Source organism: Polypterus senegalus, chromosome 1, assembly GCF_016835505.1.
Source record: "Polypterus senegalus isolate Bchr_013 chromosome 1, ASM1683550v1, whole genome shotgun sequence".
NCBI lineage: Eukaryota > Metazoa > Chordata > Cladistia > Polypteriformes > Polypteridae > Polypterus > Polypterus senegalus.
This window is the reverse complement of record NC_053154.1, coordinates 152,025,081-152,049,872: the sequence shown is the minus strand read 5'-3', so window position 1 is coordinate 152,049,872 and position 24,792 is coordinate 152,025,081. Positions and strand designations below refer to the sequence as shown.

The window sequence follows — 24,792 nt, the reverse complement described above, 5'->3', positions numbered from 1 at the left end:
CAGACATTGAAGGTTCCTACAGAAATGCAGGGTCTACAGAAGTGCTCAGTTTGTCCATTCTTACCACAGACTTGTTGTTGCTATTCTGAACATCCAGCTTATGTCCAGTAGGCTTCCACCTACTAGGAAAATGATGCTAGACTTGGTCAGACTCCAAGGTCAAGCTGCTTCTAATGACTTTGCATGCAGGTTGTGTGAGAAACTTGCAGACTTAGGTGTAAATGCTGATCCTAATGTGATGTGAGAGAGTGATGTGAAGGTTAATGAGGATTGTGTTGGTGTTCCCAGAATGTGGTGTACCCTGGATATCAATGAGAGGAATCACAGCGCATTGCTCGAAGGCAACTCTGGTCTGTACCAGGAACTGAGAAGGATGGCTGCAAGGGCTCTGAGGACAGATAAGTAGGCATTTGTTAGAAGAATATGTGAGCAAGTGACACACCATCTATGGTCTAGTGACCCACGTCCTGCTTACTGAGAAATTGAAGCATTACGTACATCTGAATCTGATTCACAGTACAGTACAATACAGTTACAGTTTATTTTTTTGTATAGCCCAAAATCACACAGGAAGTGCCGCAATGGGCTTTAACAGGCCCTGCCTTTTGACAGCCCCAGCCTTGACTCTCTGAGAAGACAAGGAAAAACTCCCAAAAACCTTTTAGGGAAAAATGGAAGAAACCTCGGGAAAGGCAGTTCAAAGAGAGACCCCTTTCCAGGTAGGTTGGGCGTGCAGTGGGTGTCAAAAGTAGGGGGTCAATACAATACAATACACAGAACAGAAAAATTCCTTAATACAGCATAATAATAAAAATTTTAGAAGTACGGTTTAACAGTAGATGATATGACATAATTAGTCAGGGCAGGTGATGGAATGGTCCTTATGGATGGCACTGCAGTTGTGACCCACTGGGCAGGCTACTTTCAGAAACTGTTTAAAATTGATCCTTTGGCTAGGACGTTGGACATTTTTGGGTCTCTGGGTCCACGGTTCATGAGGCTGATCCTCCAATTTGCCGTGAACCACCCAACTCACTGAGGTTGCACAGGTGGTGAACCAGCTGAGGATAGGGAAGGCTGCAGGGATCTGTGGTATCAGGGGTGAACTTATCCATGCAGGTGGTAAGGTTTTCCTCCTGGTATTGTAAGTAATCTTTGCTTCCATTTGGGAGACGGGCATTGTCCCTCTTTGGAAAGGGAAGCGTGCCGGGTAAGGTCCTCACTGGAGTCATTCTCAATAGGATCTGTGATCACTTGCTCACCTACCAAAGACTAGAGCAATCTGGTTTTACACCTAAGAAGTCTACTATCGACTTCATCATAGCACTGAGAGTTCTCATCAAGCGTAAATGCAGAAGGAGGCAGAACCTCTGCATTTTTCTCAGTTGATATTGGGGTTCGTCAAGGGTGTATTTTTGCTCCTATTCTCTTCAGTGCTTGCATGGACTGGGTGTTGGGCAGGGTCGGTGAAGATAGATTCACTCATTTTGACTTTGCCGATGATACTGTGATCTTTGCAGAGTCAAATTAGGTTCTGATATGGGCCAAGACTGAGCGAGGAGTTTGAGTGTCTTGGCTTGCGATTGTCCTGGATAAAAATCAGGATCCAGGCTTTTAATGACCTCTTGGGCACAGCTATCATCAGTGAGTCTGTCTGCTGAGAGGTTGAGAGGTTTACTTGCCTCGGCAGTGACATTGAATGATTGGGAAAATGGGGGTGTCATGAGCTCGCTGGAATTGGATGTGTGATGCTTCAGATACCTGTGCAAAAAGGACAAAGGTCCAAGTCTGCTGCTTCCTGTTTTGCCATATGCTATGTGAGACATGGATGTAATGCAGTGACCCAAGATGAAAATTGGACTCCTTCAGTACTGTGTCTCTTCGGAGAATCCTTGGGTACCATTGGTTTGATTTATTATTGAGGACCAAAATGGCTGGACTAGGCCAAAGGGACACCTACATAACACCTGACTACGGCAGAGAGATGGTCATTTCTGGAGGGTGGGACTGGACTACGTGTCTGTCTTGGGGGTTCCAAACTGGGATTCCAAGCTGTTTTCTTATGTGGTTGGTGCTGCAATGTGCTGTATACTCAGAGGTGGTCAGAGTAGCCAAAAATTGTATTCAAGTAAGAGTAGCGTTACTTCAAAATAATATTACTCAAGTAGAAATAAAAAGTAGTCATCCAAAAAATTACTCAAGTAAGAGTAAAAAAGTATTTGATGAAAAGACTACTCAAGTACTGAGTAACTGTTTGATCATAATAAATGATTTATTTTTTAGAAATGTTTTAATAAGACAGACAAAAATATAAAATAATGTGCAAATTCTGCTATTTCCAAATAATAAAATACAAAATGAGTAAAAATAAATAACATCTTTACAAAATAAAGATGCACAAATAACACAAAATTCCAAATCTCAGTTTTTCACAACAAAGCTTTTGAAGCCAATACCTATAGTAGGTAACATGTATATTTGAACAGTGCAAACTACTTACAGTGACAAGATATACTGTACACTGACAGTATAATACTACATATTTACTTGCCCTCCAAATAGTACAGCTGATAGAAAATAACATTAGAACAAGGCAGCTTGTGCACATACAAGAATTCTTACTTTACTTTGACTGTCTGTGTCTGTGCATGTTTGGTTAAAACATGCTTGTTCTTCACTCAGTAAAGTGATGGTTAAGCTTCAGCAGGAGTTGGCTCTCATTTTTCATGTATTCTTTTTTTCCCTGTCTGTGAGGAGTTTGTGTCACTATGCCGCCACAGTTTGTGTGTGGTCATGTGACTGCATAGCTACATCTGATTGGTGAAATGGAGTCTTGTGATTATTGTTGCTACGTCTGATTGGTGAAACGGAGTCTTGTGATTATTGTTGCTACATCTGATTGGTGAAACAGTCATGCCGTAGATCCACTGGCGGCTTCTCTGTGTCAAAAATATAGCGTATCTAAAAGAAAACAGTAACGATTTGAGTGTTTCCCAATGTAGCGGAGTAAGAATAGTGTTTCTTCTTCACAAATGTACTCAAGTAAAAGTAAAAAGTATGGTGCGGTAAAACTACTCTTAGAAATACAATTTTTTTATAAAGTTAATCAAGTAAATGTAACGGAGTAAATGTAACTCGTTACTACCCACCTCTGGCTGTACCAGTACATGCTTCCCAACCTTACCTGACATACAGCATATAACATTTTTATCCACAGCCAACAAATAATGAGCAAGCCTAGAGATGCTGCAGTTCATTTAAAGGTTACTTTATGGACTATTTTATAAATCAAAAGCTTTCTTGCATCCTAACCTCTGGCCAATCTAATGTGGCTACTGTATTTCAGCTATAACCCCCAGCGGTTCCTGTCCCCCAGTAGTTGCAAAGAGCTGCTGTCTAAAAGCTGTGTGAGTTTTCTATCTCTCTCTCTGTCTCTGTGTATCTTTCTATTAATATCAATGTTCATGTGCCAGGTATGGACTAGTTTTTTAGACAAATAAGCCTTTCAGACATGTAGGCGTCTTTTTTACTGTTTTAGATTGATATGTTACATTAGGTAATTTCAGCTAACAGTATTCTACTTGTTACCTTTATTAATCTTCTTATTAACATATCATTATTTTAAAGTAAAATTCTGCAAAATAAGATTTAATGAAAAGGAACTACCGGTAAATTGTTTCTGCTTTACTGCTTCCATTAAAGTAATTCCCAGAGGCAATATTACAAAACAATGCAACATGTTGCACTCTAATTTTTTCCAAAAGTAACTTAAAAAAAGCTAAAACTCTACTGGCCCTTCTCAAATTAAATAAAAGAAAAATATTTTAATTTCTAATTAATTTCTTTTTATATTTTGTGTATGCATGTGGGTCATTTATTTATTTATTTTGGGCATCATGGTAAATCAACTGTCTGTATGTGTCACATCCCCTCTAAAATGACAGGTTTTTCTCCCATATCAGAATAACATGTTGTATATTAATTGTTTATTCTAATCTAATCCACACAATGATCCATGCAAGGCTAATTCATGATTTGCATCCAGTGCTTTTGAAATACATTTCATCTCCCCATGATCTTGAATTGAAATAAGCATGTTCAAAAGGCAGATTGATTTATTCATGTTATATATTTATTTTCAGATAAACTACTTGTAATTACTGTTGGAACTCAGGAAACTGATGGCTTTCTTCGATTCATGCAAACAGCCAAAGCCTTAAACTATACAGTGAAGGTAAGAGTTTTTGATGTGTTCTTTTTTTACATTGCAGGTGTCTATCCTTGTTAGCTTTTGTTTATTAGCTAAGTCAGATATGTTCATATATTACTTTCATTCAATCAAGCAAACAATTTCTCATAAATTGCAGCTGGATATTAAAACAAACACTTAACCAAAGGTTCTTTTCTTTGTATACATTAATGCAATGAATGCAAGGCTAAGGTTAAGACATAATTATCACAGCTTAAAGCAGCAATGTCATTTGAACTATTGAACTTTAAAGATAATACAACTTCATCGTGTAAGAGAACTGTTTTACACAAAGGCCTTTAAAAATTTGCTGTAACTGAGGAGTAATTTGTCAGTGGTACATGTGACATTTTGTGCACATCTCAACTAAGAAGAGGTCGTTGAAAAAAGTCGCCACTAAAGCACATTTCCATTGGCCATAATGTGCACTCTGTTTGACAAACAAGAGGTAATTTAATCTGTCTGAAAATGTAAGATTGTGTAATTTTGAAAATGTTGTACTAAGCATACATATGCTATACAAAGGATGAAAAATGTAAAATAACAGCAGAATAATTATATGTTCTTTTTACACCTTTTGGTAAATCTCCCATTGTTGTTAAACTCTTGCTAAATCTGTTTTAACCCTTTCACACTAAACCTGTATATGACTAAACCAGCCAGTAAAACAACATTTCATATTCCTTTATTTTTAATGTTTTTAATAAAATAATTTGAACATATGTGGCTTTTTTATATCATACTTTTCTAGGTTATAGGCAAAGGTGAAGAATGGAAAGGAGGCGATGTAAGTAATTCTATTGGAGGTGGTCAGAAAATACGCCTACTAAAAGAGATAATGCCAAGTTATGTTGATCAAGAAGACCTCATTGTGCTGGTTGTTGACAGGTATGCTGCTTTATTCTGCCCATATTTACTGTTCACTCAGAATTTTTATATTATTTTCTATAAATAGAAGTAATTTAGGGCACAACTCAATGTAATATATACTGTTTGTACACCAATGCAAACGTTTTCATGGTTAAGAATCTGTTCAGTTTTCAGTATCTGAACTCATGTTAAGTGACATTTAAAGTGTATTTCATCCAGCAGTCGATCATTGATCTTTTATAATTGTCATTATTTAATATTTTAGAATGCAGTAATTAAATTGCAAATGTACAGTGATGCATTTGTTTGTGACATCTGCACATTCCCTCTGTATCTGCATGTCACAAAGTCTTCCATGTTTAGTTAATTGGTGATTGTCTATTGAGCCAGTGAGTGAGAGTGTGTAGGAGAGGACAGTAGGCCCTGTGATAATCTCTTGTCTATCCATTCTTGACTTTTGTTATGTGCTGTTTGCCAACAGATAGACCCTGGTCCTGATTATGGAATTTCAAGAATATTATGTTTTATTACTTTTGTTAGAATGTCTATAGACACTGAAAATGTTGCAAATTCATTTTAACCCTTTGCAATAACCATAAGAATATAAAGCAGTAGTTAATGGACATTGTCTCTTTAAGTGCAAGGCCTTTTGAAATCCGCTGTGCTCAAATACTATTTTCCTTTATCTTTGTTAATAGTATTACCAATGTCGTACTGGCATATCATTTGGAGAATATGTGCTCAGTCTGCATTTAAAAAATAATCAAAATAAGAATTATTAAGTATGCCAGATAACAAATTCTCAAATTTGTGTAAGTGATAAAGTTTTAATGATGCCAGATGTTTCTTTAGACAAAATCAGACTATAGCAAATATAGTTCATAATAAATTGTCCTCTAAATGCAGAGCAAAAATAGATTACTGTATTACACATCTTGTGATTTCTCATGATTTACTTAGTCAAGATAGTACAGATAACTCCTACATTTGGGAAACTGTAGCATTTTACACATTCTAAAGAGCAACTAATTTACTTTTTTAAGTTGTTAATAATTCTGCTTTAGCCAAGGGCAACAGAGTAATGTTCAAACCCTTGCCAGGGTTTTAATGTTTCTTTCTTTACACAAATCCTTATACAGGGACTTTACAGTGGTACATTAGTTTAATGAATGAATTAAATATCTTTATACATAAAATATCTGAAACATATAATAACCCAAACAAAAATATCTGGAAGTGTGACAAAGAGTTTTTTTGAATTATCACACAGTATGTATACCACAGAGCAAAGTCAAGCTTATCTAATCAAAACACATTATTATAACCTAACAGCACAATGTTGTCTTGTACTCATCCTGTGAAACCATCTATGTAATAAAAGAAACTTTAGTTTATAGCTTTGTGACACTGAACTAAGTTATGAGGAACAGAGATAGATGGATGGAGAAAGTATCTTATAATACTTTTCACGTTACAAAATAGCTGTTTATGAAAAAAAAATGAAACAGAAATTCTTATGGTTAATAAGAGTACTGTATATGCACATACAATGAAGTTACTAATGTGCAGCACATGCCAAAATGTCAGTATTAAAGGATATGTTTAGTATTTTTTCAAATCAAAGTTTAACATGGTATACAACCTTTGCCACACAAAATTGTGTTCTAATATTAAGTGTTTTTAATGCATTTTTAAAAATATCTTGCCTGCCTGGAAATTGTAAAATGGAAGCCTCAGAGCATGGAGCGCAGCCGCGAAGTAAAAACCTAAAAACTTACCAGATATGTACACTTTAAAGCAACTAAAGTTTTGATGTAAGAAAACATGCCTTCTGTATTTCCAACACATGTTTGTGACAACAAAACTGATTTGAACATAATGTTTTTATTGCGTATCCCTGGTACTTTTTTCTTGAGGTAAGGGTGTGTTTTTCTATTCACTTGTATGGTACCTGTGGGAGGAGTTCCCACATAAACAGAAAGAAAATCGGCATAGTACCAGGCACTTGGCAGGAAAGGTTTACTGTAATTTGGTCTTTCTAGGGGCAATTATGCCCCAGGGGGTGAAAGGTTCAGGAAGACAGGCACTGAGGTAGTGCATACAGCTGGTCTTTTTAAAAATGGCTGAATCTCACAATACTATGTTTTTTTGTTTGTTTGTAATTTTCTTGGCTTGAAAATTTTACATACTGTATTCAGTAAGTTTTAAAGCTTTTATTTTCTGGTGATGCTCAGTGTTCTGTGGCTTTTATTATAAAACAGCAGCGCAACCTATGTACTTTTAAAATATTTGCAGAATACGCATAACTTTAGAACACAATTTTGTGTGGCAAATGTATATAATACCATGTCTCTCTATTATAAAAAAAATCCTGTGGAATGAATGACTAGGAGACGATACGTGATCTTCACGTTAAGATCACGAAAGACAAATAAAAGATCCAAGAGACGAAAGTGAATGGGCAAAAAAAAATCAGTAGTGTAAAGGGAAGCAGCACACACAGATACAGGTGTCTCAGTGCATATAAAGCGTATAAAGGACAATATGTTATAAATGAAACGTTGGCGAATAAAAGGTCGCATTAGCGCAAAAATAAGGAAAATCATCAGGACCAGGTGTAATTGAAAAAATAGCAGGACAAAGTGAGGTCAGAAATAAAAGGAAAGGAGCAGAAAAAGTCTTTTCACATTCGCAACATTCAATGCGAATAGAAACGTAGATTTACACAATAATAGAACATACGCTATGGGAATCTGTGGACTCACAAAAGTTAATGCAACGACAAGTTTAATTTCAAAGAAAACACAATTCGGTCAGGTGTATATTTATGATCACGGAGAAGCGATCACAACGTGAGCAGCAGAGACACAAAGTAGCAAAAAGGAGAGCGGCTGTACAGGCTTTAAAAAGATTGAAGGGCAACATAACAGCAGCCCTCATTCCCCCCAACAACGCAAGCAGTGTTATACGTCCTGCAAGGAAGAATTTAACCACGCCCGGGGCCGGAAATAAAGGACAAGTATTGTTTTTAGAATGTCACGCGAGACCAGGCAGTGAGCCATCATTTAAAACAAGTCCACAGACATCTAACCTAGCAGTTGTTGGATTGCTTGTGGCAGACAAGCATCATGTGCTCCCAGCTCTTAAAACAACAACATGCAACAAGCAGAAGAGGCAGCTCGCAAAACAGCAAAGACATATCCCTGCAGATTTTTATTTATTTTTTTTATTTTTCCAGCCATCTTTTTTTTTTTGTTTTTTTCTGTCCACCCTGGCCATCGGACCTTACTTATTCTATGTTAATTAATGTTGACTTATTTTATTTTCTTATTGTGTCTTTTATTTTTAGCTATTCTTCATTTTGTAAATCACTTTGAGCTACATTTTCCCCCACCCACAACACGAGCAGCATTATACGTCTGGAAAGAAAAAGATGTAACCACGCACGGGGCCAGAAATAAAGGACAAGTATTGTTTTTACAAAACGTTTTAAAGTAAAAGTGAATATAATGCATATGTAACAATTCCCAAGAAAATAACAATCTCTTTAAATTGTATGGTAAAGTCATCCCTGATGGAGGAACGCAGGAATCGTGGGAAAGAGGGTTTTTTTCATCAGATTAGCGCTATTTCAGATGTGAAATGGCAAAATGGGGGAGGCAGCTTGATGAATGAGGTCTCCAGGACTTAAAACAAATCCAAATCATATTATGTGATATCATCTAATGTGTAATTTTACTCCGTACTTCTAGAATTTTTATTTTTATACTGTACTGAGGATTCATTCTGTTCTATGTATTGTACTGACCCCCTTCTGCACCCACTGCATGCCCAACCTACCTGGAAAGGGGTCTCTCTTTGAACTGCCTTTCCCAAGGTTTCTTCGATTTTTTTGCCTACAAGGGTTTTTTTTGTGGGAGTTTTTTCTGGTCTTCTTAGAGGTTCAAGGAAAGGGGGGGCTGTCAGGAGGCAGGGCCTGTTAAAGCCCATTGCGGCACTTCTTGTGTGATTTTGGGCCGTACAAAAAATAAATTGTATTGTATTTTATATCCAGTAAACCAAACACGGGGGTGGGCGAGCAAAGCGAGCAGGGGTCGGAGCCCCCTAGTTTGTGAAGAAATCATTTTTCACTTGGAAAAATATCAAACGTATCCTATAACGCAATGAGAAAAGTATGGCCTAGAAAAAAAATCAGATGAAAAATAAACACCTGTTTCTCCTTATTTGTTTTTATAAAATGAATGGATGCCATAGAAAGCCTCATAGTGTTTTGACTCAGTATTATTCTCAGCTGGTTGATAGAAGTTTTTATATTCACTTGGTGTTACATCAGGATATTCAGTTTACAGTTTATAGATACAGTATGCTGTTAGGTTCATTAATAGCTCTAATCTGGTCCAGAAATGATTTGCTGTGTATAAGTGAGTCCTTTGAGAGACTTCCCTCCAATCTAGAATTGGTTAATGTCCTACACCCATTAGTATCTTGCCTGAAAAGCAGATCCAGAAAATGGACAACTGAATCAATGCATAAAACAAATCTTGCAAAAAATTAGCAAAAGAAGGCTAAAATCTTAGGTTGTATGTTACTTACTATTTATAAATCAATATAAGTTGATTGAGCAATTGCAATACAATCTGCATTAGCCAGAGTGTAAAGGACCATATTTTTTGCTATATGTAAGGCTCAGTAGTCCAAAGTAAAGAAGGAAGTGTTTCAGATCTCTTAAAGCATATTAAGAAATAAACTAGAAGCAGAAATTCAGGTTTGATTAGTGTGAAAAAGTGAAGTTTTGACAAAAAGAAAGCTGGTGGGGAAGTTCCTAACTGTAGGTAAACCAAATGTTTCATGTCTACTTCAGAGCTATAAATGAGGCCTGGCTTGTTTGCTCTAACAGTGTTTGCGTTAGCACTTTAGAAGTCTTTTTAAACTTTTTTTCGCATTACACTTTATATTTGTAGCACACTTTGAAAACAATTCTAAATGCTGTTCACAAAATTAGTGCACTTGTGCAGTGATTGTTCATTTTCAAACTGTTTGTTCGACTCAGTTACATAAAATATTAGTTTTGTGGCCTTTAATAATCCGTGTTAATCAGTCAGGAAAACATAAGTATAAGTGGTTGTTCTTGCTAGAAAGAAACGTACAACTTAAGTACTGTACTTCAGAAAGATCTAAAATATAAAAGCACATTGTTAAATAATGTGGTCATGCAAACAACACTGTACTGTTTGTATTTCTTTTTCAATAAAAGAACAAGAAAATAATGTATGAGATTTTCACTTATTTCCATTTTTAATTGGAATATAAAATACAACTTATGATTTATTATAGTGTCAGTGACCCAGCTCAGCTTATGCAACAGCTTAGTTTCAACCAAAAATATACTTCCCATCTCAGAATTTCATATGCCTTCCTAGACATTTTTACCGGACAGAGACCCTCTTGGCCTGGACTGTCTGTGCAGATCTGTCACATTGTCCTTGTGTAAACATTCTTCCTTATCCTTAGGAGGTACATATTAGTTGATGATGCTAAATTAGGCAACAATGAGCAAGTGAAGGTGTGTAAGTGAAGGAGTTGTTTTTTTGCCAACAATTCTATTGCCCCATTGAGAAAATCTGTGGTTCCCACACCTCTTTCAAAAAGATAACAACTATCCTCATGTCAGAGGAAACAAAAGTGGACTGTCTCAACAATAACCACCTGGTAGAATTCAGTGCCATCGTTCTAAAAAACTTTAAAAGACTGGTGCTGTGACACAAAAAACATAACAATGTCATTACTATCAGTCAATAGAGGATACAGTATCACTTGCAACTCATACCAAAAGTACTGTGTATGAACTACAAGTGTATATCTTACCATTTACAATCACCAAGTTTCTACACTTGGGATTTAATGCCACCCTCTGCAACTGATTTTTGAACTTCAAAAGTGGAGAAGCCCAGCATTGGCACAGGCATTATTGCTTCCTCCAAACTTATGCTCAGCACAAGAATATAGGGTGGTCCAGATCTAATTATGCAATTTTCATTACGCTATAACTTATTAAGTTTATTACATAGAAAGTCACGGACCATCAAGAAGTGTGCGAACTGACGACATGAAGAATCGTCTTCGTGCTGATCAACGTCATCCAGATGATCTGGATCTGCATAATTAGAACTGGACCACCCTGTAGAACTGTGCATTGATCCACATGCTATTCTGTGTTCATGCACAGTTCCAGTTTCATCATTAAATTTACTGGTGACACCTCCGTAATATTCTTGATCACAAATAATGGTGAGATGGCTTACAAAGAAGAGATATACCTTCTGACACTATGGTGCAAGATATCTTTGTCTCCTTTAAAGTCAGAACAAAACCAAGAAAACAATCATAGAGTTTAGGAATTGGGAGGCACACTACACTCCTGTCTACATGATGTTGAAGGGTGTCAGCAGCATTCAATTTCTTGGAGTCACATTCACTGATGACCTGAAGTGGTCAAATACTGCCTGATGTTGGAGTTTTATATTCATTCTCTGATTGAGGTTTTATAAGTCTGTCACTAAGTAACCTGTAGGAGACATGCAAGTAAAAAAAACTCATTATTCTATATACTGTACAGTACAGTATGACAGTAAATTTTAACTTGAACTGTTTGGGCTGTATACTGTATTTAAAATGTGTCTTTTGTTATTGCTATGTTTTTTCAATCAGTTATTTAATAGTTTAACTACAAATATCTTTCTCAAAGAGCTATCTATTAAAGCATAATAGAAAGAAATGTATCAGTCAATGCCAATGTAGTTAGAAAAACAACAATATAGTAAGGTGAATGAAATAACTGATTATACATATGCCAAGTGACAATAAAATCTATATTTGTCTGTACTTCCCATGAACTTACCATAAACATTAATATAGCATTTCATTGTGCCTTTACAGTACAATAAATCTATTAGTTCTTCTTCCTACATTGTATATAACTAAATCATATAGCACATTGAAGAGTAATTTCCACTCTACAACAGAATGAAAAAAATGTGCTGCGAATACAGTCAGGAAAGTACACCAAAGCACAAGGGAAAAAGAAAGAAAATGAAGAGTCACTGAGTGAAAATAAAAATGTCCAGTTCATAAGGTAATTGAAGAGCAGGAGGTCATGAGCTCTAGATGGATCCACTAAAGAAATTACAGATTGCTGTAAATATTCTGTGCAGTTTGCATATGTACTGTAGCAAAACTAAGTCTAGCATGAAAATAATTGTCCACGTTTTTGTGTTTGGCAGAATAAGCTTGCTTTATGAATACAGTATATTTATTTTCTCTGAGTTCTAATTCTGCTTTTCATTCATTTTATTTAATATTGACAGATCCTGTATACTTAATATTCAGTTGGATGATTTTGTCTAGTTTTTATGTTTTTTTATTATTAATTTAGCTGTGTTTCAGTTGCATAATGATTGACAAAACAGATGTGCTGCCTGTAGTATACTTATTTGTGCTGGGATATGTTCCATGAAAATGTTGTTTCCCAGGTAACATTTTAAACTAGTGCCAAATATAACAAAATATAGCAGATTGGCAGTGAGGCTTGGATGTTTCTTTGTTCCCACTACTGGCAAAACTGGCTACTATTCTCCATTAAATGTTTGGACTAAAACAGCTGTAAAAATAAATTAGTAGGTCATTTAATAAAAAATAAATAAAATTAGTAAAATTAATTAAAGAAAAAATGAAATATGATTATAATGCTAAACACGAAAAGCAGCCATCTAGTTTAGAAAATGTATAGATACAGTAGATCCCATATGAACAGAATATTTCAAGAGCTTCAGAGAGCTCTCTTTTGATTTACTTTGACAAATTATATCAGTGTCCTTCTCATAGTAATATATTACAGCATGCCAGATAGTAAACTTTTAGTAATTTGTACTTATTTAACTGACTATGTGTGTGAATAGAACTGTGTTAGAATAAAAAGGATAATATTAATTGTATCAGCTTTTTATGTTTGTTTGGACATTTTCCCTTTTAATTTCTCAGTTATGATGTCATCTTTGCTGGAGGGCCTGAGGAACTACTGAAGAAATTTCAACAAGCAAACCATAAAGTGGTCTTTTCTGCCGAAAGTTTGATCTGGCCAGATAAAAGACTGGCAGACAAATATCCATCAGTCCGTAGTGGAAAACGATTCCTCAATTCTGGAGGTAAAAGATGCATGTGTACTCTGGTATTGCTTAATTGCATTAAGTTTCTTTTTTTTGGACTATTTGTTGTCAAACAATATTTATTTTTAGCAGATCTATTTTTAGCAAAACTTTGACCAAGAATTTTACAGAGGTCATTATTGAATTAAAATCTGAAAGTTGAAAGGATTTAAGCTCATTAAGATTAATTATTTTAAAAGAGTGTGGTAGTTCATCTGATATATTTATGATGTGACAGTTTGCTATACATTATCAGTTTAGTAATAAATATTGCTGTCATGTACCTCAGGATGATAATGTTTTACACTAAAATAACTTACGTCTTCTTTGCAGAACATGTGAAATGATGGTAGAAATAAAATGGATATTCTACCACTGACAGTCAAATCAGGTTCAGACAGGTCAGGTCATGTTGGGGAACATGCACTGATACAGCACATTCCCGCACCCACAACACAACAAAACAGCTTGGGATCCTGGTTGGCAACCCCACACCCCTCTGGGAATGACCCTCTGTCTTACGTGGGTGTCCCCTTGGCTTGGCTCCTCACTCAGTCTCTCAAGAGCCCCTGTCGGAGCCTCCATTGACTTCATCTTCAGCAAACTGTTCACCAACAGATGCCTCACAGCTGCTTGACCCCACGACCTTGCCCAACACCTAGTCAATGCAAGCATTGAAAAGAGTAGGAGCAGCAAGAACACACTCCGATGAATGCCGGAATCAACTGCAAAAACGCAGAGATTCTGCCTCCATTCTGCATCCAGCATGATGTCCCACAGGGCAGCTCGATCAGCTGAGTCAAATTCTTTATGAAAAATCGACAAAGGTTGCAAAGAAACTCTGCATGAGAACCCTCAGTACCAGATTCTGGTCAGTGGTAGATATCTTAGGTGTAAAACCAGACTGCTCCAGTCACTGGTAGGTGACCAAGTGATCACGAACTCTACTGAGGACAACACTAGCAAGGACCTTACTCAGCACCGAGAGCAGTGTTATCCTCCTGTAGTTGCCACAATCCAGGCAATCACCCTTCCCTTTCCAGATAGGGACGACAAGTCCTGTGTGAAAAGTGTAGAGGGCGTAGCAGCCACTCAACCCGACACAGACAGACGCTGGAGGCACTTATAAAAACACACATTTTTAAAATTTTGTTTCTTCACTTGTGGGCAACATCTTCCCCATTCCCACAAGCCACAACACAGTCCCACTAGGCACAATTATAGCACAATACTCTTCTTTTCTTTCTCTTTTTGTTCTCCTCCACTCCTCCTTGGCAAGCTTTGTCTCCCTCCTCCCGACTCTGGCTCACCGAGTACTGTCTGCTGGTTCCTTTTATTTGTTACCTGGAAGTGCTCCAGGTGCTTGATGACCTACTTCCGGCAGCACTTCCGGGTGTGGTGAATGGATCGCCAATACGGTCTCAGGAGCAGCTGCAGCTCCTCCTGCGGGTGCACCTGGATCCCAACAGGGCTATAGACAACTCCATCTCCCATGAAGCCCTGTGGGTGTCCGAGGCACTGCTGCAACCAATGGGGCTGCCATCTAGTGTCCTGGGGGAGGTAATGTTCTGCCCATGCATGCTCCCTTGCCCTCTCAGTGAAGAGGCATCCTGGCCGGGCAAGGCCCCCGGCTGTCTGTGACACCTGTTTTCCAGTCAGTTGGGATGACGCCAGTTTCCCAAATGGAAGAAAAGATTGCTTGCAATGCCAGGAGGATAGCCTTATCATCAGCCTGGAGAAGTTCAGGTTCAAGATGTATTAAATGTGCAAAGTTAACTATTTCTTTCTTCTGTACTGCATATGAAGAAAGAGAAATTGTCATTCATGGTGTTTCATAGACATTTAAAAGAGTATGCGTAATCTGTCCAATTTTTTATAGTTTTATGTGGAGAAAAGGCTCAAGTAATATGTTAACGAAGTATTTGATCTAGAATATAGGAAATTTAGTTTTTTCATTTTTCTTTTTAAACATTGTATTATGTTTTCAAGAAGCAGAACATTACAATGGCATATTACTCATTGAAAAAGTTAATGTAAACCTAGCAGATACAATTTATCTAAAAATCAATATAGAGAAAACCAAAGAAAAAAAGAAATACCGGTACGGAGGAGAAAAAAAAGCAAAACAACATTCAACCCCTACCCAAATGAAAGAGAAAAAGAACAGAGGTACAAGCAAAAAAAAAATCTAACCTTGTTAATAAAAGCAAGAACTTTAAGAAAGCAAAGATGTGGTCCATAACCACAAAGGCACTTACCAGCATCTAGTCATAGTGTATATGCTTACATACACCACATATACTGTATATACTAACAGATCTGATGTTGTTTCAGTTTTGGCATGTGACATTGCTTAATTTTCTCATTTGACAGCTTTTTTCCTTTTTTCACATTACTCTTCAGCTTTCTAGACTGATTGTCAATGGCTATTTTGCAGTGCTGTTTTAATGCAATACCGTAAAGGATGATGAAAATTATAGTGCATGTATATATTTCTGTATTGGCATCAGAAATGAACTGCTTTCTGTTCCATGTTGTATTTGACTCTGATTTTGACGGTTTACTCTTAATTCACATTTGCTTTAAAATTATGATTTCATCAATGCTAAGCAATGCATTTTCATTTAGCATAACCATTTACTGTACCTCTTGTAATAGAGAGCAGTATATCAAGGATTATATTTTTAGGGGGTGATTCATAACACAAAGCCACAACCTTAGTTTTAAGACTTGAAGCCCTAAATTGCAAAGTGATGTTCATGGGTTGCTTTCTTCACCAACTGGAATGCTATTGTGGCTTCAGCTGCTTTTATTTAAACTACCACAGCAAATTTTCAGGATTTTCAAAATTATTAACCAAAAATTGAAATGCTACATTTAGCAAGATTACCAGTGAGTAAAATAAGTATTAAACCAATATGCTTACGCTGTATACATGTGAAAATTGATAATACAGAGGGTTACCGCATGTGACATGCTAAGCCTACCTGGCACTTATAGAAAAAGTTTTTATAGATGTCTGCCCAACCTTTTGGAATATCAAGACTTTGGAATCTATTGCTGAATGGAAGACCCCGTGGTGTGGCAGATGAACAAAATTGCTTCAATATGTTGTACAAAGAGTACCAAAATATTAATTAGAAGCACACTGGTCCAACTTATCATCTTGATATTTATCCCTTTCAGCCTCAAGTGCTCTTATTTATCCTGTTTTTACAACATTTGAATTCATGTTCTTGCTGGATCTGCTGCAAGATGGACTGGATGACCTCCTCTCATTTGTCCAAAGTCTTGTTCTAGTAACATGAAGCACACGCACTCTTGATACAGAAGGGAGGACAAAGTATATGTAATTTCTGAATTTTTGAAAACATTCAAAGTAGGAGTTCACAAAATAAAGAACACAAATATAGAGTAAAAAAAAAAATAACAACAAACAACAAACCTAGACTTCCAGTGGTCTAACTCTATGGATATTGGTCCCTGTCTACTCTCTCTCTCTTTACCCTAGCCCTGTTTCCTCTCAGCAGCTGAAACTTTGCCCCAACTCATCACCTGACTCCAGACTGAAAGAAATTCTGATAGCTTTTAGAAGTACATTAATATAAAAAAGTATCCTTATGTTTTCACACAGAACAAGAGAAAAGAGTGTATGATACAACATAACAGCAATTGTAACTGTAACAGCAATTGATGTGAAAAATGTCAATGAAAACAAGAAAAAAAAATTCACATTACATATATATATCATGATCCATGTGTCTGTTATCCAATCAATATTCAAGACATGTAGAAAACACATTTTTGACAAAATATTATTAATAATTACTTCTGGAAAAATCATTGTAGAATTTTGTGCTTTTGAATTGAAGATTCACTTCTCCCTGTTATTAATTGGTCAAGAGTGCTTTCTTCAATTCTGTCGTTATGCATTAACATTTGAGACAAAACATTTTTCTCAATCATCACTTTACATTACATTGGGTAACAAATGAAAAAATATCTCCATGAAGAGTGCTCCTTTAAACCTCCTCATGGTGTTATTGGTGGCTAAACCCAGTACTATTTCCAGTTTTATGGACGTATCCATAAAATCTTGGGGATGCCAAGTAACAGTGCCCTTTAGAAATTCTTCAGACTAAAAATCCCATGAATCTAAGAAGACTCTAAGCAGCCTAATTTAAAACTGCCACACAATTCTGCACATTACACTTATAGTAAGTAATACAATATGTATGCTGCCACTTACATGTAACAGGGCTTACCACTACCTGATGGTGATTTTCTTTCCATATTGGCCAATTGATTGTTATTCCTATTCCCAGTTTTGGTTTTATTCTTACTCTTACAGTCCTATTGGATCTTCTTCCTACCCTGTTTCATCATCCTTATTTAAATGGCATATGCAATATAAACTGCTCAAAAAAATTAAAAGAACACTTTTTAATCAGAGTATAGCATCAAGTCAGTGAAACTTCTAGGATATTGATCTGGTCAGTTAAGTAGCAGAGGGGGTTGTTAATCAGTTTCAGTTGCTTTGGTGTAATGAAATGAACAACAGGTGTACTAGAGGGGAAACTGAGATGACCCCCAAAACAGGAATATTTTAACAGGTGAAGGCCACTGACATTTTTCTCTACTCATCTTTTCTGACTATTTTTTCACTAGTTTTGCATTTGGCTACGGTCAATGTCACTACTGGTAGCATGAGGCGATACCTGGACCCTACAGAGGTTGCACAGGTAGTCCAACTTCTCCAGGATGCCACATCAATATGTGCCAGTGCCAGAAGGTTTGATGTATCTCCCAGCACAGTCTTAAGGGCATGGAGGAGATTCCAGGAGACAGGCAGTTACTCTAGGAGAGCTAGACAGTGCCATAGAGGGGTCCTTAACCCATCAGCAGGACCGGTATCTGCTCTTTTGGGCAAGGAGGAACATGATGAGCACTGCCATAGCCTTACAAAATGACTTGCAGCAGACCACTGGTGTGAATTTCTCCAACCAAACAATCAGAAACAGACTGAGGGCCCGATGTCCTCTAGTGGGCCCTGTGCTAACTGCAAAGCACCATGGAGCTCAATTGGTATTTGCCATAGAATACCAGAATTGGCAGGTCCACCACTGGCAACCTGTGCTTTTCACAGATGAGAGCAGGTTCACCCTGAGCACATATGACAGACGTGAAAGGGTCTGGAGAAGCCGTGGAGACTGTTATGCTGCCTGTAACATTGTTCAGCATGACCGGTTTGGTAGTGGGTCAGTGATGGTCTGGGGAGGCATATCCATGGAGGGACGCACAGACCTCTACAGGCTAGACAACGGCACTTTGACTGCCATTAGTTATCGGGATTAAATCTTTGGATCCATTGTCAGACCCTATGTTGGTGCAGTGGGTCCTGGGTTCCAGTGGGTCTTATGTGGTAAGAGTATGCAGGCAGTTCCTAAAGGATGAAGGAATTAATACCATTGACTGGCCCCCACGCTCACCTGACCTAAATCCAATAGAACACCTCTGGGACATTATGTTTCGGTCCATCCGACGCCGCCAGCTTGTACCTCAGACTGTCCAGGAGCTCAGTGATGCCCTGGTCCAGATCTGGGAGGAGGTACCCCAGGACACCATCCATGGTCGTCTCATTAGGAGCATGCCCCAATGTTGTTAGGCATGGATACAAGCACGTGGGGCCCATACAAACTACCGAGTATAATTTTGAATTGCAATTGCAATGATTTTTCGGCAAAATGGACTAGCCTGCCACATCATGTTTTCACTTTGATTTTTGGGGTGTCTTTAAATTCAGCCCTCTGTAGGTTGATAATTTTCATTTTCATCAAATGATGTGGCATCCTTTCATTCCTAACACATTACCCAGTATCAGTATAGATATCCAGCTTGATTTTTTTTCCCATTGAGATCTCATGTGTTTTCAAAGTGTTCCTTCAATTTTTTTGAGAAGTTTATATATTTGTTAAATCTTAAGCCTGAAGATTTTGTCCAAGAATCCTGGTGCCAGGCAGTACTATTTCTACCACTTTTCAGGCAATATACATATGTAATGTTAAAGACATTTTATATAATTAAGCTTGTAATTTTATATATACTTTTCTCACATACTTTTTAGGCCTAGTAAAATCTTATCAGTGTTTATTTTTCGATATTCTGATGGCAAAAAGCTTACGCTTACGGTTTTTGTAGATTGTGGAAAAAAACTTTGACAAATCAGACTTAAACAGGTGGTAAATGACAAAAACAGTGGATTTGTATACTTTTTTAATTACTTATCATCTAACAAATATTTTTTAGATTGGCCTTAAAAAGTCACAACTGTGTTTTTGATTACAAACAAACATTTTTTGTGTGCTTTGACACTGGCCTGGCTACCTTCCTGAACAAAAGTAGTGACAGTAACATATTGTTTGTGACTGTACTGATATAGATATGGATATCTCTGGTCATTGTACGGTGCCACACTGAGTGCTGCTAGGTCTGTTCCATTTCACTCAAAGGAAAATAAAAGAGAATGCAAGAACCTAATATATGACTGCTGTTTGCAATGTTCAGTAAAGCATTGCCATAAATCTCTCCCTGTTAGAAGCACATAGATGAAGATATACAGTATATAAACTGCAGGGGTATGATAAGTTGCATTTCAGAAGAATAGATAGGAGTTAACAGGAAACTTGAGCTGCCAACTGGTGTGAGTAATTCAGTCCAGGTGCAGAATCTTGTACAGATCAACCCAAGTATGGGAAAGCACAGATAATTTGGCTGTCTGTTTCATGTAAGTATCTTCAGAAGTTATAAATACAAAACCAACCCCTAAAACAGAACAAATGATAGTTTCAAAACAGTAGGTCTTCTAAAAACAAAATACAATGATGTCCTTTACTTGTCTAGCAATCTTCAAGAAGCAGCCTCGCCCTTTCTAAAATTGTAAAGCCACAATGAGTTTTTCCACGTTACGGTATACAGTGCCTTCATTTATGCTTTCTACCTCTGATTTAGCCCGGTCGTGCTTAGTTGTGGTTTTCCAGTGAAAACCTTACATATATGCTTTGTAATTTAACTTTATTTTCATCTCCTCATCATTTATTCCCTTTCCATTTCTTCACGTCAGCTCTGACATATCTCTGCTTAAATGTCTCATTGAATAAGATACAAGGGCCTCTTAATGATGGTACCATATGTACTACCACTACCCATGGCATAGTGAAACCCTACAATTTAGCGTAACTACAGATTACCGTATTGAGCTATAAAATGCCAGACATACTAATAAGTCCTACACTGTTTTCATCCCTTAGTTTAGAAACTCAGAACAATTTCCAGCTATTACAAATGGGACCTCACCCAAAATCGCAAAGCTTCAAAGAGTTCTCAGACTTTTGGAAAGTCTGTGCAATTGTCTGAACCATTTTCTAAATGCCATTCTCACATTAGAACATTGAGAGTTTTGGTCTGCTTTGGGAAAAAAGAGGAACTTGTATGAAGAGGTCACAAGTTCAACAAATATACCTAGGTAATCATGTCACCTCAAATTGCCCATGATTATTTTATATAGAACTTCACTGTGTATTCTTCAAAGTGCTTATACCTATTGAAAAGACTTACAGTGAAATATTAATTTATCAGCTTAGCTTCACCATACTATCAAACAAACTTAGTACTTCAGGGTGCATAACCCAGTCTTTGCTAATTTAGATGAACCAAAAAATAATGATGGAGGTTAAATGAGCATGTTTTGATCCTGATTTTGTGATACCCTACACAAAGAGAATGATCAAAATGAAGAGCCTGCACAGAGTCTAACTGCTTTTTAAACGGAACGAAAAAGGCAGCCCAGAGATCATAAGAAAGAAGTATCAAGCAAAAGTAAGACTCTTAACACCTGGCCTCTGTTAGTGAATGTTAGCTTTGTAGCACACTGTTATATTGTCAAATACAGGACACAGAAGTGTAATTCCCAGAAAGGTGCTTAAAGAACTATTGTTTGGATTCAATTATCTCAATTTATACTTTTAGTTTTTATATAGGTAGAACTATACAGTAGTGAAAGTATAATAATAGGCTACATTATTTTAAATATGCTTACAGATGGTAAAGAGGAAACACAAGTCCCGGACTGCTTGTCACATAAAGACTCCCTAAAAAGGGTACCTGGTGCCTGGCACATTACATGACATTGGAGTTCATGAGTGCAGTGGAACAATGCATCTTTAGTGGGTGTTTTGAGGCTAGTTATCCCAAACCTTTACTAGGAATTCTCAGATTTCAGAACTAGGATGTAAAACTAGGATGCTAACCATGCAGCATGAAGACAGAGCAAAAAAAAAAAAAAATGGTTTGTTGACTAAGCAGATGTAGAGTTGCATTCAAGATTACATGTTGAACTTTTCAAGCTGGTGTCTGGATGTCTTTGATCAAGTCACTTTGTTGTCAAATAAGTCACATATAGTCACACAGTGTATGCCTGCTTCACTACTTTCAATGTACAGTATTACATAAAGAAACTTGGAATGAATCTTGACATAAAGGGAAAAATAGTCATTAAGCACCCTGTTTATTTTACTTTACTAAGTAAATGGCATTTTTTAGGTGCAGTTTGCCTTTTAATTTCTTTCCACAATTTCAAATCATGATGTTAGATAAAGTGATAGTGATGTGTGTTTGAATGTTTTTAGATCTCACATAAACCCACAATGGCTTTGTCAAAATTGAAGAAGTGCGATTAGGAAAGGAAAAGCCCAAAATGAACAGTCAATATTGTTGTTGATGAAATAGGTTAGGGTCTTTTTTTTAATTATATATTTTAATTTTATTGAATTTTTTAAAATCAAATAACACTCCTTACACATAACTCGAGTTTTACAAAAAGAAAAAAAAGGTTTGAAACAAATCAACCCCAACCCCAGAGAAAGAGAGCTAGGCCAGCAGTATAAAATTAAGCATTAAGCAAACTTCTGTCAATCATGAAGAATCCACTGCATCCACTGAACAGTGTCATCTCCAGGCAGAGGAGTAGCTTCAGTGACAGACTTTTGTCACTGTCTTGCTCCACTGACAGACTGAGGAGATCGTTCCTCCTCCACACTATGCGACTCTTCAATCTATCTATCTAAAACTTTATGCTAGTAAAGACAAATGAATAGATAAAATAATAAATGAATAGAGATTAATGGAGTAAAAGAGGGGAGAGAAACTGCTTCCTCAATTTAAATGCTTATTCTAAAATGTTATTGATTAGATCCTGCCAGGTTTTGAAAATGTTTTGTACAGATCCTTTAAGTGCAAATTAGATTTTTTCCAGTTTCAAATATTATAAAACATCAGTTACCCAATGACTTAGAATAGGTGAGTTAGGATTCTTCCAATTGAGCAAGATAAGTCTACGTGCCAGTAGTGTAGTAAAGGCAACCACAGTTTGTTTGTCCTTTTCCATTTTAAGTCCGTCTGGAAGTACTATACACCAAACACTCCTCTTAGTGGATTAGGAGGGATTGTGACATCTAAGATGTCTGAAAGGCATTTAAAGATTTCTTAAAAAATGATTTATCAATGTATATTTAATGTTTTGAAAAAAAAAAGAGAAGCTTAGGAAGATTATTCATCTTAACAATGTTAATTCTTCCAGCTAAAGTAAGATGAAGGGTTGACAATCTATGCAAGCCTTGCTTAATTTTTTTCCACACAGCTAGCTAGATGTTTACCCCTAGGTATTTAAACTGATACGCGATGATAAAAGGGAAGGTATCCAATCTTATATTGTATGCTTGAGAATTCACTGGAAAGAGCACACTTTTATTCAAATTGATTCTGAGACCAGAAATCTTTTGAAATTCTGTTAGTGCTGTTAGGACTGCAGGGACAGTATTTTGTGGGTCTGATATATACAGTACCATATCATCTGCATATAGAGAAACTTTCTGTTCCAGTCCTTCTCTGATAATCCCCTTTATCTCAATAGAGGCTATGGTCTTATACTGAAGAACCAGCAAAAAAGAAACCAACAAACCTAGAGACTCTGAGCCAGCTTCATAGTGAAACAAAACATTGACAAATATCCTATCACTACTTCACCTTAATTGCCTCAAATTACCACTGAAGAAATAAATTATTTTTTAAGAAAATCCAAAACTCATATACATGCTGTTGGGTGCCACAATCTTATATAAGCAGAGAATGATAATGTGCTACCGATCTCACCAACAGTTAACAAACAATGAGCATAGCAACTGTTAATAACAAGGAAGTGGCCTGCAAATGTGGATTCAAAATGGCAGAAACTATGTGAAAAAAAAACAAAATACAATATTGTATATGCATTGTACTGTAGAATAAAAATATATACACATACACAAAAATAAACATGTAAACATTACAAAAATGGAAACAAAGTTCAGGGATGTCTGCACTGCATATTCACAACAGTAGGAAGGCGAATATGCCCTATCATACCACCGGTGACTGCTTTATTTGTTTAAACAGCAAATGCATACAGCCCTTTGTGCCAGCTGTCAGTAATATATTGTATTGAGTCAATGTAGAGTATCTGTCAAGGTAGTCACAAACATACACATTGTTGATTATTTCTGAGCAGTGCTGACACCAACTTCAGTTTACAAACAGTAGCTTCAAAATTACACAAAAATGGCAATTATATTTTGAAAGAATTTTACTGTGTAAATATAAGAATCTAAAGCCTAACCTATTTTGTTTCTTCTTGTCTATATAAATAAATGGCAGTGCTTAGTCATCTGACCTACAAATCCACTTTAAATTAATGCATTTGCCAATTATTGCAGGAATTATTGGATATGCACCTTATATTAGCCAGCTTGTGCAACAGTGGGATCTACAAGATAATGATGATGATCAGCTTTTTTACTCCAAAATATATCTTGATCCATTGCAAAGGGTAAGAAAAAACAATGGAAAATATTTGGTGATTTGTAATTATTTTTATGGCAATTTGACTGAAATTATTTGACTTATTACTTTGTTTACTTTTGCATGTTCCATCAACGATGAAATAAAACTTCAAATTTTTTATGAAATATGAAGAAAAAGTTTTAGAATTTGTAATGTTTTAGCATATTGCCATAGTTATCTACAACCATCAGAGACAATTCCAGTGGTTTCCTTCAAAAAAATGTTTTTTGGAGATTGACCCCAGTTTATAAAATCTAATTTAGTGTAACAGGTTTATATTGCTCCTGTTATAGTTCATAGCTCTCTAGACCTGAACCTACACATTTACACAATTTTAGCCCTAGCAGTATATATGAAACAAGGGAATGCCAAGCTAGGTTAATAGTTCTGTTACTTTTCTGATTATTGCAACACACTCAAGAGTTTTTGTAATAGTAATATAGTTTATATTATATTATATTATATTATATTATATTATATTATATTATATTATATTATATTATATTATGCCCTGCGGTGGGCTGGTGCCCTGCCCGGGGT

At 36.5% G+C, this 24,792-nt stretch overlaps 1 protein-coding gene across 2 annotated transcripts in view; it reads left to right on the top strand.

The window, feature by feature from the left end:
* plod2 (procollagen-lysine, 2-oxoglutarate 5-dioxygenase 2) overlaps positions 1-24,792 on the top strand; it is a 124,004-nt gene that overhangs the window by 61,609 nt on the left and 37,603 nt on the right. For both annotated transcript variants that reach the window (XM_039760552.1, XM_039760547.1), the window contains exons 2-5: positions 4,143-4,234; positions 5,001-5,137; positions 13,157-13,320; positions 24,126-24,238. In XM_039760552.1, coding sequence (XP_039616486.1) covers positions 4,143-4,234; positions 5,001-5,137; positions 13,157-13,320; positions 24,126-24,238 — 506 coding nt within the window. The remainder of the gene's footprint in view (positions 1-4,142; positions 4,235-5,000; positions 5,138-13,156; positions 13,321-24,125; positions 24,239-24,792) is intronic.